General features: G+C 39.6%; 1 protein-coding gene across 4 annotated transcripts in view; it reads left to right on the top strand.

Moving 5' to 3' along the window:
- The first annotated feature begins 2318 nt into the window (after nt 1-2318).
- UPP2 (uridine phosphorylase 2) overlaps nt 2319-16302 on the top strand; it is a 44516-nt gene continuing 30532 nt past the window's right edge. For all 4 annotated transcript variants that reach the window (XR_009520166.1, XR_009520165.1, XM_060016766.2 and 1 more), the window contains exons 1-2: nt 2319-2658; nt 7789-7906. Coding sequence is in view for 2 of the 4 variants with exons in the window: in XM_060016766.2 (XP_059872749.1) it covers nt 2597-2658; nt 7789-7906 (180 nt within the window). In the remaining 2 variants the exon portion in view is untranslated. The remainder of the gene's footprint in view (nt 2659-7788; nt 7907-16302) is intronic.

Raw genomic sequence — 16302 nt, 5'->3', positions numbered from 1 at the left:
TTAAAGCACAGAGAAAATTTTCATGAGAGCGAGAATAAGAAATTGCTGGCACAATGGAGGACGACAGTGGGAAGAGAAATGTTTTGCCCCAGGCCAGACACTGTGGAGCATGGATCTGGTGGAATTGATACAGCCTCTGCTAATCTCAAAGCTGTGCTGCTGAGTCATGGGCTCTTCCTGGCACGTGGCCTTTGTTCACAAAACGCCCAGTGATGGCGTGAGTTTGCCTTGTGCATGCTTTCTAAAAATGAAAACTTTTCCCATTCTGTTCAGGTGACTAGCCTTTTGCAATATGGATAATTAAAAAAATTGTCGAGGAACAATCTATCATAAGAGTAGGATTGAGTCTTAAAAAGACTGAAAACTAGGAAAAAGAAGACTACTCAGAAAACATGAATTAATACTCTGCTTTCATAGATTGTACAAGACTATTCTGCATTTCACCCAGATGATGACCACTTACATAATGTCCCGGGGAGCTGTTATATGGGGTCCATAAATCTTTGCTGGCATTACCTGGCACTGTCAGTGATGAAGATCATTGGCTGACAGACACAGAAAACAAACTTACGGTTATCCCAGCAGAAAGGGGGTGGGAAAGGATAAATTAGGAGTTTGGGATTAGTGGATACAATCTACTGTATATAAAATAGATAGACAACAAAGTCCTACTGTACAGCACAAGGAACCTTGTAATAAACCATAACCCAAGAGAATATGAGAAAGAATATAAATATATACATATATATGTGTAACTGAATCGCTTTACTGTACACCAGAAACTAACACAACATTGTAAATCAACTATACTTCAATTAAAAAAAAAAGATCATTGGCTGACAGAATTTGTATTGGAAACCAACACGTTAATTAGTCTAATTAATTTGCTGGAGTAATTAATCATCTAGCACTTATCTAATTAGCTAATATTTTCACCTGTCAGAGCCAGAGGTAAATGCCAGACTGGAATTGGGTGGGGTTCGTCCTCGTTATACCCAACAATAAATTGAGAGATAGAGCATGGAATACCAGATACAAGTGGGAAGGCCCCAGCAGTGGTAAGTGGGCATGCTGAGTCTGAAAACTCTCAGTGGGCGCTGGGAAAGAGCAGCAGGTACACCGCTCTGAGGTGGGTCATGAGGTCAGAGAAAATATGTATTATTATAAACTACAAACAGGAACTACCATCCCAAGTTACAAGCAACACACATGTGCAGGCTTATTTTGCCTCAAAGTTGTCATTACCTTCACCAAGATCAGTTTCCTTGGCGATTTGTGGATGCCTAGGGCAAAGTGACAAATGTCCATTTGGTGGTGGCAGTGGCAAGATTTAGGCTGCTACACTGGTTCCCTACTTATTCTCTTTCCTTCTCAATCTGTAAACTTTGCTAGCTGACCAAGATGGACCAAAGGAGGCCAGTATGGAATTCGAGGGGTCTGTCTACAACGACTATCACCAGGAAGAGGAGTATTTCTTAAGACGGAGCTCCCTAGTAAGATGTGGGCATTTGAGTCTTCACTGTTACACACATTCTTACAGAGAAATCCATGCACGTTATGAAATGCCTTGTATCTGCTGCTGTTTGGGCATTTATGGACATTTTAAGCTCTGATGTGCTTGAAAGTCATGAGACTAATATTCCTAATGCTCTCACCATCATAGAACTTCAGCTGATTGCCATCAGAGCGGAGCCAAAGGGAAACAGGATAAAGTTCCTCTAAAGTCTTTTAGATTTTCTGTCCCCAGAAGTATAAAGTGAGAAGCAGCAGCAAATATAGTAAATTCATGGATTTCTTAACAGAGGTACCCTGTTTTCTGAAAATACTAGTCTGTATTTTGTTATTCTACCTGTGTTGACTTCGGACAGCTGCTTCATTGGATTTTACAGGCAACCTCAGGTTTAGCTAAATAAAGAGGTCCTGGGAAACAGGCTTTGTTTACTTATCAGAACTTCTGTGTGAATTTGAATGGGCAAAGTTCAGATGAAGGGGTGTTCTGAGGTCCTGACTTTGTGTGTTTTTCTCACTTGTGATCACAAAGAATGAAAACAAGTTGATGAGAGGTAGGATGAGGTGAGAAAATGAAATGTTTGGGAACTGAAAGTTCTCACGTGTACTGGACACATTCTGAGACAACCTGGTGGATTTGTTACGGAAATCAATGGAGGACTTGCAACCATATACAGTTGTCTAAAAGTAAATAAGTCTGTGTGTTACCCCAGACCCATGCTGGACCAAGGCCAGATGTAAGGGAAAGGTGTGTTGGTCAACAGTTAACAAGCTAACAAACCTAACCTATTAAAGAGGTAGGATGCCACACCTTCAAAGGGAACCTATCTTCTTGGGGAAGTGTTGCTCTGAGAGCTGGGCTGTAGTTTAAAAGGCCATGTCAGGGAGAATATTTTTGAATTAATGAGGGAGTTTAGAATGCTAAGTGAAAAGTTCCATTAGCAATTTCGGAAGAAAACAAGTTTTAAGGGAGAGTGGCATTCTAAATTGTCATTCTACCATAATTTGATCTATAATTTAATAGTAAATCACAATATTTTTCTTTCCTGATATCAACTTAAGAGTGATTATCCTCATAATACAAAGTATGACTTCGAGTTTTCCTGCTTCCAATACATCCAAGAGATCTGAGAGGAATACATATGTTGGGTGAGTAATTTTGATCTTTTATTGGTTTTGATGAGATGGGAGGTTCTTTGGATTTTGTATTAAATATTCAGAAGATGGATTTCTACAGTTATGTAAGTTTCTTAAGTTTAGAGATCATATAGTTGGAACACAGTTCAGAATACAAAACGAAATAAAAACAATGCCAATTTTCTTCTCAATGGCATTTTCATTTCTCAGTTCTTAGAAGGGGTTAGCTCATCTAAGAAAGTGAGGCAGGGCTTCCCTGGTGGCGCAGTGGTTGAGAGTCCACCTGCCGATACAGGGGACACGGGTTCGTGCCCCCGTCCGAGAAGATCCCACATGCCGTGGAGCGGCTGGGCCCGTGAGCCATGGCCGCTGAGCCTGCGCGTCTGGAGCCTATGCTCCGCAACGGGAGAGGCCACAACAGTGAGAGGCCTGAGTACTGCAAAAAAAAAAAAAAAAAGTGGGGCAATATGTCAATCACATCTCAATTAAAGAAAAATGAAAGTGGGGCAAAACAAGTCACACAAAACATGCATGAATGAACGAATTCACAGTTCAGCCTGGAATTCAGCCTGGAGTTCAGTCTTTAATCCCAGGACCGTGGGCTGTATCTGAGAAATAATTAAAGGGGCCTCCCAGTGTCTAAGGGAGATGTAACTGTGTTGCAGCTTATTATGAAGTGATTTCACGTGCTTTGTGGTGGACTTTACATAGAATGCACTTCTAAAATACCGTGTAGGTTATTCATCTCAGGGGTAGACATAAATCTGCCAAAGCTGTCTGCAAATTTAGCTCCAATTCCTGCCCCAGGTTCACAGAACATAATAGAGCATTAATCTTCATGAGGCTTAAGGAATTTTTGTAAGTTCCTTCTAAATGTCTGGCTTAAAGGCTCCATCAGGACAGCATTTCACAAAATGCTCCACGTACCCATTCCAAACAGAGGTAGCCTCCCACTGTGTTCATTTCTTCAGGGAAGCCAAGGAGAAGGAAAGGGAAACATTATGAAAATGAAGGTAATGGTAAAATGGAAAGACTGCTCACCCAGCACTTTACTTTGGTTACCAATATTTAATACTGACCATGCTATATAGCATGTCATAGTTTGCTAAAAGACTTTATTCCCAACTGCATCTTTGGCTTATGTTTTTGGGAAAAACTGAAAAAGAAGATAGAGGAGAAAACAGTAAATGCAAGTCTATTTAATAAAAATTATGTATCTTGGAAAGACTGAAGTATTGCAATTGTCTGATTCATACTGGGTTAAATTTGGCATGATACCCCAAATTGGTCCTTCCTTTGGCCACTGATAGAGTGAACATCTTAGAAGTGCTTCTTAATGAGCCTAATGGAATAAAAATCTTCTATAGATGTCTCCCTGTCCCAATTTTTGGACCAAGAGATCATTAGACATTGGGACAGACATCAAAGAAAACTAAAGAATGAATTAAGAGGAGTATTATAATTAACACAAGAGAATATAATGAATGGTTATCCCAGTCTGAGAATTTCTTCTTGAAGATAGGAGAGGTGGAGTAGATCAGTGATTTAAAAAATACAAAGTCCCAGAACTCCTCGACCAACTGAATCAGAATTTCTAGGAGTTGGGCCCAGGTATCAGTACTAAGCACCACGGGTGACTCTGATATGTAGTTAAGAGCTTGACTCACTGGAGTAGATGAATGACACTCTTTCATAGAGTGATGATTCATAGATTCAGCTGGGAATCCAAAGGAAAAATCTCCAGATAGTGAAAGCAGTTTTGGGAGAGTAAAACCGAAAGCATAATAGAAACTGGAAGATAAAGTGTATGGCAGTGTTTCTCAAACTTTAATGTGCATGGGAATCACGTAAGAGTTAGTCAAAATTCAGATTGTAATTCAGTATGTCTAGGGTAGGGACTGAGATTTTGCATTTCTAACAAGCTGTCCAGGCGATGCTGCTGACGCTCCTGGTTCATTGACCACACTTTGTCTAGCAAGGGACAGTGGGTAAATATCTTCCTGCCCCTCAGCAAGAGAAGAAAGAAGGTGTCCTTCTGCTTTGAGGCTTTGATGCTTTTTCTGATGTAGGAAAGTGCATCATGGAATGCTTTCTGTTTGAAACCAGCTATCCACTAACTAATTAAGAATCTGTTGTCCTAAATGTTTTTGAAATTTGTAGTATTGCTGTTCTACTTCCTGAACAGTTAATTTAACAAATAAAATTTTTAAATATTTAGGAATTTAAAAAGATACATGAGACAGCTTGCATGAGGGAATTCAAAATCTTTCTGGGAAGGTAGAAAATTAACACATGAAATGCCAAATAAATGCTTTAGGAGCACAGTGGGGGGGAATTCATACTGACCAGAGAGGAAAGATACTTGGAAAAGCCTTCACAGAGGAGGTGATATTTGAATTTGACCTTGAAGAATGAGTAGGATACTAATAGGTGAAAAACTGAGGGCAGGGCTTCCCTGGTGGCGCAGTGGTTGAGAGTCCGCCTGCCGATGCAGGGGACACGGGTTCGTTCCCCGGTCTGGGAAGATCCCACATGTCGCGGAGCGGCTGGCCCCGTGAGCCATGGCCATTGAGCCTGCGCGTCCGGAGCCTGCGCTCCGCAACGGGAGAGGCCACAACAGTGAGAGGCCCGCATACCGCAAAAAAAAAAAAAAATAAAAAAACAAACAAACAAACAAAAAAAAAACTGAGGGCAAGGAGAAGGATGTTTCAGGAACAAAGGTCTAAAGCAGGGGTTCTTAACTTTGGCTGCACATCAGATCATCCAGGAAGATTTAAAAAATAATTTCAGAGTCTAAATTAATTGGGGCCTGAGCAACAGTATTTTCTTCAAAACCCCCTGGTGATCTTAATGCACAGTCAGGTTGAGGACCATTGGAGATACAGAAACATACAAGGTTTTTGTTAAGATGTTTTAAAGTATTTGGAGGGAAATGGGAGGACCGTAGAGCAGAGAAGTTCCAGATGGTTCTTGGTAAAGATGGCTGGATCCACTGTGGTGTGAGGCAGTGTTCATGCAGTAGGGGAAAGGGCAGGAAGGCTGGCAGCCACGGCATCACCAGAATGGCTGATATGGCCAGGGTGGTGCTGGGATGTCACACCCAAGATGAGTGGGAGCAAACGGATAACCACTGAACTGCACTGGGTAATGAAGTGATGGGCTGACATCAAGAATGGCTTTAAGACAAATACCATATGATACCACTTATATGTGGAATCTAAAATATGACACAAATGAACTTATCTACGAAAAAGAAACAGACTCACAGACATAAAGAACAGATTTGTGGTTGCCAATGGGGAGAGGGGACGGGGGAGGGATGGATTATGAGTTTGGGATTAGCAGATGCAAACTAGTATATATAGAATGGATAAACAACAAGGTCCTACTGTACAGCACAGGGAACTATATTCAGGATCCCGGGATAAACCATAATGGAAAAGAATATGAAAAAGAATGTATGTATATGTATAAATGAATTACCTTGCTGTACAGCAGAAATTAACACAACATTGTAAATCAACTATACTACAACAAAATGAATTTTTTAAAAAAGAATGGCTTTAAGGCCTTCTAGTTGTAGTCCTTTCTTTCTGGTAAGCTTGTCTTTCCACTGGCTTCTTAGTAATATCTCCACATTCTCTTCTGGGCATCTGGTGGAAGGAGGCTGCTGGAAAATAGAGTTTCTACTTTGAAGTGTCCTCTTTCTTACCTTACCTTCTGTTTTTAAGTCTTACTTTCCTTATTACAATAATTTTGTACTCTTATGGTTTTGCATGATTACTAAAATTAGGTCTTTCACTTGATCACTTCCCCTTTCTCCAAGCTCTTTAGTCTCACTTCTTTTCCTTCACGCTTTTTCTTGAGCATTTCTTTTTTATAAGCTCTAAATCCTGTTGCTTTAGAACTCTGTGCCTGTTTAGTCTTCCTTTTTCTATTATACCTACATTCAGTCTCTCCAGGATCCTACTCAGCTTTCTGTTTTGACCCCATCATCCTGCTTCACTTACTTCTCATTTAGATCTTCTAATGAAAAAAGATCATTTTATAGTATGTTAACAAAGAACCTCTTATTGGTCAGCAGGCTAATGCTGCTTAAAATGTCAGTGGCTTCTTGCTCAATCCAAAACAGGCTGATGGAGTAAAGGACTGGTGTCTACTCTGCACATCCACTGAGAGAGAGAGGAAGAGAAACAAATTTGAGGGAGATACTAGTTTTTTGGGAGCCAGGCCTAGAAGTAGACACATCACTTCCACCCACATTCCAATGGCCAGAACTCAGTCATATGACCTCACTTTACTGTAAGAGAAGCTGGGAATGTGGTCTAGCAATGTGCCCAGGAGGAAAAAGAACTGGGGTTTGATGAACACATTGCATTCTTTGCCACACCCTACTTTTTCATGTCAGTCTTTCTAAAACTAGTACCTGTCAGGTCCTCCATGTTGGGAAGTATAAGAATGAGAGTTAGTTATTCTATGTTCACTGTACATCAGCTGTGTTACAAACATTATCTCATTCAGGCCTTAGGCAATCTTGCAAAGCAGTTATTATTTTCACTATACCAATCTTACAGATGAGGAAGCCAAACAACAAAGACAAAATAATATACCCAAGGTTGCATAATTAGTATATATATGGTTGAACTGGCAGGGGAATCCAGGCAGTCTGATTCCAGAGCCCAGTAGCTTATGTTACACAGCCTCTCTTTCGAAGAAAGAAAATAGCCACCAGGGCTGGACAGAATTGGGTAGAAATGACTGTTCTGTAATCTACTGGTTGTATAATCTTGCACAAGTTTCTCAACTTCTGTAAGGCTTGGCTTCTTATGAATTATTAGTATTACTTACCTAATAGAATGGTCATGGGATTAAACGAGGTAATGTGTTTATTATATGCAGTTTTCATGACATTGTAAAATTTTCATGCTTAATGCTATGCCTGGTACATAGTAAGTGCACAACAAATATTAGCCATTTTTATTCATTATTATACCACATTGCTTCCTTACAAATCAATTAATCCTAAATGAAGGTTTTTGTCCAATATTTGGGCTAGTGGTTTTCATAGGTGTAAACTGATATTTCCCTTTTGTGTGGTATCCCTCCAAATTCCTTTACACCTTCTTTTATTATTTTTTTCAGAAAAGGTTTTGTTCATGTTAAAAATCCTTACCTGGACTCTATGGATGAAGATGTTCTCTATCACTTGGATTTAGGAACAAAAACACACAACCTACCAGAAATGTTTGGGGATGTAAAGGTAAAAGTATTTCTAACTTTAGGAAAAAAAATTGAGTTTCCCCTGGTGATATTTCTCCTTATTTTCCTAACATAAACTTTACACCTTTGGCTAGAGAAATGTCAGAGGTCCCCATAAGAACAAAAGCTGTGCTCGTTCTCTGAAACAATTTAGAATGTGTACATCATGAACAGTCATTTCCACCTTAACAAGATATAAACGTTCCCAAACTAAATCTAATGCAAACATGGTTATTTGACTCTTCTGGTCCCTAAAGATAAATACAATTTTACTGACAATACTGCTGGGTGTTCAGAATTCATTACGATTCAGTTCACTATTTAACATCTTCAATTATAGGTGAACCTCACTAATTCTCATTTTATCAAATCATGAAATAACTCAACAAAACTAAAAATACTATCTTATACCACTTCTTGAAAACAACCATTATTCAATATTTCATATTATTAAGATTTTTGTTATTTCATAAAAAATATTATGAAATAATTGTTTCTGGAATGCTACTAGGAAAATTTTATGTCAGTATTATTTATCTTAATATATATGTTAATTATAAAAATGACTCATGTTCATTATTTAAAATTGGGAAAATATAAATAAGAACAAAGATTTTTATTTTTTATATTAAATTTAATACAGCAGGTTCTTATTAGTTACCTATTTTATATATATTAGTGTATATATGTCAATCTCAATCTCCCGATTCATCCCACCACCACCACTCACCCCCTGACCCCAGCTGTCCCCGCTTGGTGTCCATATGTTTGTTCTCTACATCTGTGTCTCTATTTCTGCCTTGCAAACTGGTTCATCTGTACCATTTTTCTAGATTCCACATATATGTGTTAATATACGATATTTGTTTTTCTCTTTCTGACTTACTTCACTCTGTATGACAGTCTCTAGATCCATCCATGTCTCTACAAATGACCCAATTTTGTTCCTTTTTATGGCTGAGTAACATTCCCTTGTACATATGTACCACATCTTCTTTATCCATTCGTCTGTCAATGGGCATTTAGGTTGCTTCCATGATGTGACTATTGTAAATAGTGCTGCAATGAACATTGGGGTGCATGTGTCTTTTTAAATTATGGCTTTCTCTGGATATATGCCCAGTAGTGGGATTGCTGGGTCATATGATAATTCTAGTTTTTAGTTTTTTAAGGAACCTCCACACTGTTCTCCATAGTGGCTGTATCAATTTACATTCCCACCGACAGGGCAAGAGGGTTCCCTTCTCTCCACACCCTCTCCAGCATTTGCTGTTTGTAGATTTTGTGATGATGCCCATTCTAACTGGTGTGAGCTGATACCTCATTGTAGTTTTGATTTGCATTTCTCTAATAATTAGTGATGTTGAGCAGATTTTCATGTGCCTCTTGGCCATCTGTATGTCTTCTTTGGAGAAGTGTCTCTTTAGGTCTTCTGCCCATTTGTGGATTGGGTTGTTTGTTTTTTTTAATATTGAGCTGCATGAGCTCTTTATATATTTTGGAGATTAATCCTTTGTCCATTGATTTGTCGGCAAATATTTTCTACCATTCTGAGGATTGTCTTTTCATCTTGTTTATGGCTTCCTTTGCTGTGCAAAAGCTTTTAAGTTTCATTACATCCCATTTGTTTATTTTGTTTTTATTTCCATTACTCTAGGAGGTGGATCAAAACATGTACTGCTGTGATTTATGTCAAAGAGTGTTCTTCCTATGTTTTCCTCTAAGAGTTTTATAGTGTCCAGTCCTACATTTAGGTCTTTAATTCATTTTGAGTTTATTTTTGTGTATGGTGTTAGAGAGTGTTCTAATTTCATTCTTTTACATGAAGCTGTCCCATTTTCCCAGCACCACTTATTGAAGAGACTGTCTTTTCTCCATTGTATATCCTTGCCTCCTTTGTCATTGATTAGTTGACCATAGGTGCGTGGGTTTATCTCTGGGCTTTCTATTCTGTTCCATTGATCTATATTTCTGTTTTTGTGCCAGTACCATATTGTCTTGATTACTGAAGCTTTGTAGTATAGTCTGAAATCAGGGAGTCTGATTCCTCCAGCTCTGTTTTTTTCCCTCAAGATTACTTTGGCTATTAGGGTCTTTGTGTCTCCACACAGATTTTAAGATTTTTTGTTCTAGTTCTGTAAAAAATGCCATTGGTAATTTGATAGGGATTGCACTGAATCTGTAGATTGCTTTGGAGGTAGAGTCATTTTCACAATATTGATTCTTCCAATCCAAGAACATGGTATATCTCTCTATCTGTTTGTATCATCTTTCATTTCTTTCATTAGTGTCTTACAGTTTCCTGCATACAGGTCTTTTGTTTCCCTAGGTATTTTATTCTTTTTGTTGCAATGGTGAATGGAATTGTTTCCTTAATTTCTCTGTCTGATCTTTTGTTGTTAGTGTATAGGAATGCAAGAGATTTCTGTGCATTAATTTTTATTTATTTATTTGGCTGCAATGGGGTCTTCGTTGCTTTGCGTGGGGTTTCTCTAGCTGTGGCGAGTGGGGGCTACTCTTTGCTGCGGGGCGTGGGCTTCTCATTGTGGTGGCTTCTCTTGTTGCAAAGCACGGGCTCGAGGCACGTGGGCTTCACTAGTTGTGGCATGCGGGCTCAGTAGTTGTGGCTTGCAGGCTCTAGAGCGCATGCTCAGTATTTGTGGTACACGGGCTTAATTGCTCCGCGGCATGTGGGATCTTCCTGAACCAGGGCTTGAACCCATGTCCCCTGCATTGGCAGGCAGATTCTTAACCACTGCACCACCAGGGAAGTCCCTCTGTGCATTAATTTTGTATCCTGCAACTTTACCAAGTTCATCGATTACCTCTAGTAGTTTTCTGGTGGCATATTGAGGATTATCTATGTACAGTATCATGTCATCTGCAAACAGTGACAGTTTTACTTCTTTTCCAATTTGTATTCCTTTTATTTCTTTTTCTTCTCTGATTGCCATGGCTAGGACTTCCAAACCTATGCTGAATAACAGTGGCAAGAGTGGACATCCTTGTCTTTTTCCTGATCGTAGAGGAAATGCTTTCAGCTTTTCACCATTGAGAATGATGTTTGCTGTGGGTTTGTCGTATATGGCCTTTATTGTGTTGAGGTAGGTTCCCTCTATGCCCTCTTTCTGGAGAGTTTTTATCATAAATGGGTGTTGAATGTTGTCAAAATCTTTTTCTGCATCTACTGAGATGATCATGTGGTTTTTAATTCTCCAATTTGTTAATATGGTGTATCACACTGATTGATTTTTTGTATATTGAAGAATCCTTGCATCCTTGGTATAAATCCCACTTGATCATGCTGCATGATCCTTTTAGTGTGTTGTTGGATTCCGTTTGCTAGCATTTTGTTGAGGATTTTTGCATCTATATCCATCAGTGATATTGGTCTGTAACTTTCTTTTTTTGTAGTATCTTTGTCTGGTTTTGGAATCAGGGTGATGGTGGCCTCGTAGAATGAGTTTGGGAGTGTTCCTTCCTCTGCAATTTTTTGGAAGAGTTTGAGAAAGATGGGTGTTAGCTCTTTTCTAAATGTTTGATAGAATTCACCTGTGAAGTCATCTGGTCCTGGACTTTTGTTTGTTGGAAGATTTTTCATCACAGTTTCAATTTGATTGAATTGTGATTGGTTTGTTCATATTTTCTTGTGATTGGTTTGTTCATATTTTCTGTTTCTTCCTGGTTCAGTCTTGGAAGGTTATACCTTCCTAAGAATTTGTCCATTTCTTCCAGGCTGTCCATTTTATTGGCATAGAGTTGCTTGTAGTAGTCTCTTATGATGCTTTGTATTTCTGCGGTGCCCGTTGTTACTTCTTTTTCATTGCTAACTTTATTGATTTAAGTCTTCCTATTTTTCTTGATGAGTCTAGCTAAAGGTTTATCAATTTTGTTTATCTTCTCAAAGAACCAGCTTTTAGTTTTATTGATCTTTGCTATTGTTTTCTTTGTTTCTATTTCATTTATTTCTGCTTTGACCTTTATGATTTCTTTCCATCTACTAACTTTGGGTTTTGTTTGTTCTTCTTTCTCTAGTTCCTTTAGATGTTAGGTTAGATTATTTATTTGCGATTTTTCTTGTTTCTTGAGGTAGGATTGTATTGCCATAAACTTCTCTCTTAGGACTGCTTTTGCTGCACCCCATAGGTTTTGGTCCGCCGTGTTTGCATTGTCACTTGTCTCTAGGTATTTTTTCATTTCCTCTTTGATTTCTTCAGTGATCTCTTGGTTATTTAGTAACGTATTGTTTAGCTTCCATGTGCTTGTGTTTTTTACGTTTCTTTCCCTGTAATTTATTTCTAATCTCATGGTGTTGTGGTCGGAAAAGATGCTTGATATGATTTCAGTTTTCTTAAACTTCCCGAGGCTTGATTTGTGACCCAAGATGTGATCTATCCTGGAGAATGTTACCTGTGCACTTGAGAAGAAAGTGTAATCTGCTATTTTGGGATGGAATGTCTGATAATTATCAATTAAATCAATCTGGTCTTTTGTGTCTTTTAAAGCCTCTGTTTCCTTATTTTCTTTTTTTTTTTTAACATCTTTATTGGAGTATAATTGCCTCACAATGTTGTGTTAGTTTCTGCTGTATAACAAAGTGAATCAGCTATACGTACACATATATCCCCATATCCTCTCCCTCTTGCGTCTCCCTCCCACCCTCCCTATCCCACCCCTCTAGGGGGTCACAAAGCACTGAGCTGATCTCCTGTGCTATGTGGCTGCTTCCCACTAGCTATCTATTTTACATTTGGTAGTGTATATATGTCAATGCCCCTCTCTCACTTCGTCCCAGCTTACCCTTCCCCCTCCCCGTGTCCTCAAGTCCATGCTTATTAATTTTCTGTCTGCATGATATGTCCATTGGTGTAAGTGAGGTGTTAAAGTGCCCCACTATTATTGTGTTACTGTTGATTTCCTCTTTTACAGCTGTTAGCATTTGCCTTATGTATTGAGGTGCTCCTATGTTGGGTGCATATATATTTATAAATGTTATATCTTCTTCTTGGATTGATCCCTTGATCATTATGTAGTGTCCTTCCTTGTCTCTTGCAACATTCTTTATTTTAAAGTCTACTTTATCTGATATGAGTATTGCTACTCCAGCTTTCTTTCTTTTTTTTTTTTTTTTTGCGGTACACAGGCCTCTCACTGTTGTGGTCTCTCCTGTTGCAGAGCACAGGCTCCGGATGCACAGGCCCAGCAGCCATGGCTCACGGGCCTAGCCGCTCCGCAGCACGTGGGATCCTCCCAGACCGGGGCATGAACCCGCATCCCCTGCATTGTCAGGCGGACTCTCAACCACTGCCCCACCAGGGAAGCCCCAGCTTTCTTTTGATTTCCATTTGCATGGAATATCTTTTTCCATCCCCTCACTTTCAGTCTGTATGTATCCTTAGGTCTGAAGTGGTTGTCTCTAGACAGCATATATGTGGGTCTTGTTTTTGTATCCATTCAGCGAGCCTGTGTCTTTTGGTTGGAGCATTTAATCCAGTGACATTTAAGTTAATTATCGATATGTATGTTCCTATTACCATTTTATTAATTGTTTTGGGTTTATTTTTGTAGGTCCTTTTCTTCTCTTGTGTTTCCCACTTAGAGAAGTTCCTTTAGCATTTGTTGTAGAGCTGGTTCAGTGGTGCTGAATTCTCTTAGCTTTTGCTTGTCTGTAAAGCTTTTGATTTCTCCGTCAAATCTGAATGAGATCCTTGCTGGGTAGAGTAATCTTGGTTGTAGGTTCTCTCCTTTCATCACTTTAAATATATCGTGCCACTCCCTTCTGGCTTGTAGAATTTCTGCTGAGAAGTCAGCTGTTAATCTTATGGGAGTTCCTTTATATGTTATTTGTCATTTTTCCCTTGTTGCTTTTAATAATTTTTCTTTGCCTTTAATTTTTGTCAATTTAATTACTATTGCCTCGGTGTGTTTATCCTTGGGTTTATCCTATATGGGACTCTCTGCTCTTCCTGGACTTGGGTGGCTATTTCCTTTCCCATGTGAGGGAAATTTTCTACTATAATCTCTTCAAATATTTTCTCAGGTCATTTCTGTCTGTCTTCTCCTTCTGAGACCCCTATAATGTGAATGTTGTTGTGTTTAATGTTGTCCCAGAGGTCTCTTAGGCTGTTTTCATTTTTTTTCATTCTTTTTTCTTTATTCTGTTCTGCAGCAGTGAATTCCACCACTCTGTCTTCCAGGTCACTTCTCAGTTATTCTGCTATTGATTCCTTCTAGTGTATTTTTCATTTAAGTTATTGTGTTGTTCATCTGTTTGTTTGTTCTTTAATTCTTCTAGGTCTTTGTTAAACATTTCTTGCATCTTCTCGATCTTTGCCTCCATTCTTTTTCCAAGGTCCTGGATCATCTTCACTATCATTATTCTGAATTCTTTTTCTGGAAGGTTGCCTATCTCCACTTCATTTAGTTGTTTTTCTGGGGTTTTACCATTTTCCTTCATCTGATACATAGTCCTCTGCCTTTTCATTTTTTCTATCATTCTGTGAATGTGGTTTTCGTTCCACAGGCTGCAGGATTGTATTTCTTCTTCCTTCTGCTGTCTGTCCTCTGGTGGATGAGGCTATCTAAGAGGCCTGTGCAAGCTTCCTGATGGGAGGCACTGGTGGTGGGCAGAGCTGGGTGTTGCTCTGGTGGGCAGTGTTCAGTACAACTTTAATCTGCTTGTCTGCTGATGGGTGGGGCTGAGTTCCCTCCCTGTTGGTTGTTTGGCCTGAAGCAGCCCAGCACTGGAGGCTATAGGCTGTTTGCTGGGGCTAATGGTGGACTCCGGGAGGGCTCATGCCAAGAAGTACTTCCCAGAACTTCTGCTTCCAGTGTCCTTGTCCCCACAGTGAGCCAGAGCCACCCCCCACCTCTGCAGGAGACCCTCTACACTAGCAGGTAAGTCTGGTTCAGTCTCCTATGGGGTCACTGTTCCTTCCCTCTGGGTCTTGATGTGCACACTACTTTGTGTGTACCCTCTAAGAGTGGAGTCTCTGTTTCCCCCAGTCCTGTCAAAGTCCTACAGTCAAATCCCACTAGCCTTCAAAGTCTGATTCTCTGGGAATTCCTCCTCCCACTGCTGTACCCCCAGGTTGGGAAGCCTGATGTGGGGCTCAGAACCTTCACTCCAGTGAGTGGACTTCTGTGGTATAATTGTTCTCTAGTTTGTGAGTCACCCACCTAGTGGTTATGGGATTTGATTTTATTGTGATTGCACCCCTACTGCCATCTCACTGAGGCTTCTCCTTTGTCTCTGGGTGTGGGGTATCTCTTTTGGTGAGTTCCAGTGTCATCCTGTCAATGATTGTTCAGCAGTTAGTTGTGATTCCAGTGCTCCTGCAAGAGGGAGTGAGTGCATGTCCTTCTACTCTGTCATCTTGAACCAATCTAGAACAATGATTTTTAAAAACACGTCTAAAAAAACCCCTACCAGCTAAACAACGATGCCATCAACCTATTTTCTTTTCTTTCAGTTCTTTTTAACAAATAGATTTTTAAATAGTTGGAATTACATAACTTTACAGTCTGTGTTTTTCACTTAACTTTATGTCATTAACATTTCCCCATATTATAGTGTTCTCTTTGAAACACATGGTTTATGGATGCCAAGCGCCTGTGCCATACATTACATAGTCTACTATTGACTTTAATGTTGAAGTATTTTCTATCATAAACACACTCAAATGGATATTTTTGTACCTATAATTTTTTTTACATTTAAGTCTATTAAGATTTACAGAAATGGTCAAAGGGAATGAACTTAAAAAATTTTTTTTTGTTTTCTAAAAGGCCTACACCTAATCACAGTCCCACCGCTAGAGAATTGTGCAGTTTTCATCTGACTTTTATTCACTCCTTTAGCAATTACAAGAACAAAAATAAAAGCTCTCAGACCCACTACCTCAAATCTTCACATTCCCTCTTTTAGGTGGGTGTAGCAGATATTCATTTCCTCCATAAAACAAGGAAATTGAATTCAGAGTGGTCAAAGGTGGTTAACAAATTACACCATATAGTGGCAGAGCTAGGACTTGGACCAAATTCTTCTAAGTCCAATTTCCAGGGTTCTTGCCCACTGCACTAGCTGGGCTTTTTGAGTCATCATAACTGAGAATAGTCTATTAATTGACAGGGGGCATTGAAGAAAGGGGAGGAAGAGGAGGAGGCGGTTAGCTAGACAAAGAAGGAGGAGGAGGAGAAGGAAGGAAGGGTGGCAGGGTGGGGAGGAGAAGAAATAAATCTATGATATTCATTAACAGTAGGGGCTACATTGCTCCCTCCCCCTGCCATCTTTCCTAGGGCACAGGTGTGATGGTGTGGGCTCATCTGATGTGACCCGCCCATTTCCCTACTCCTCTGCAGTCAGCGGCTCTTTGCTCTTTCATGGCCTTCCCTCAA

This window comes from Delphinus delphis, chromosome 7 (assembly GCF_949987515.2).
Source record: "Delphinus delphis chromosome 7, mDelDel1.2, whole genome shotgun sequence".
Lineage (NCBI taxonomy): Eukaryota > Metazoa > Chordata > Mammalia > Artiodactyla > Delphinidae > Delphinus > Delphinus delphis.
This window is presented reverse-complemented; position numbering and strand designations above follow the sequence as displayed.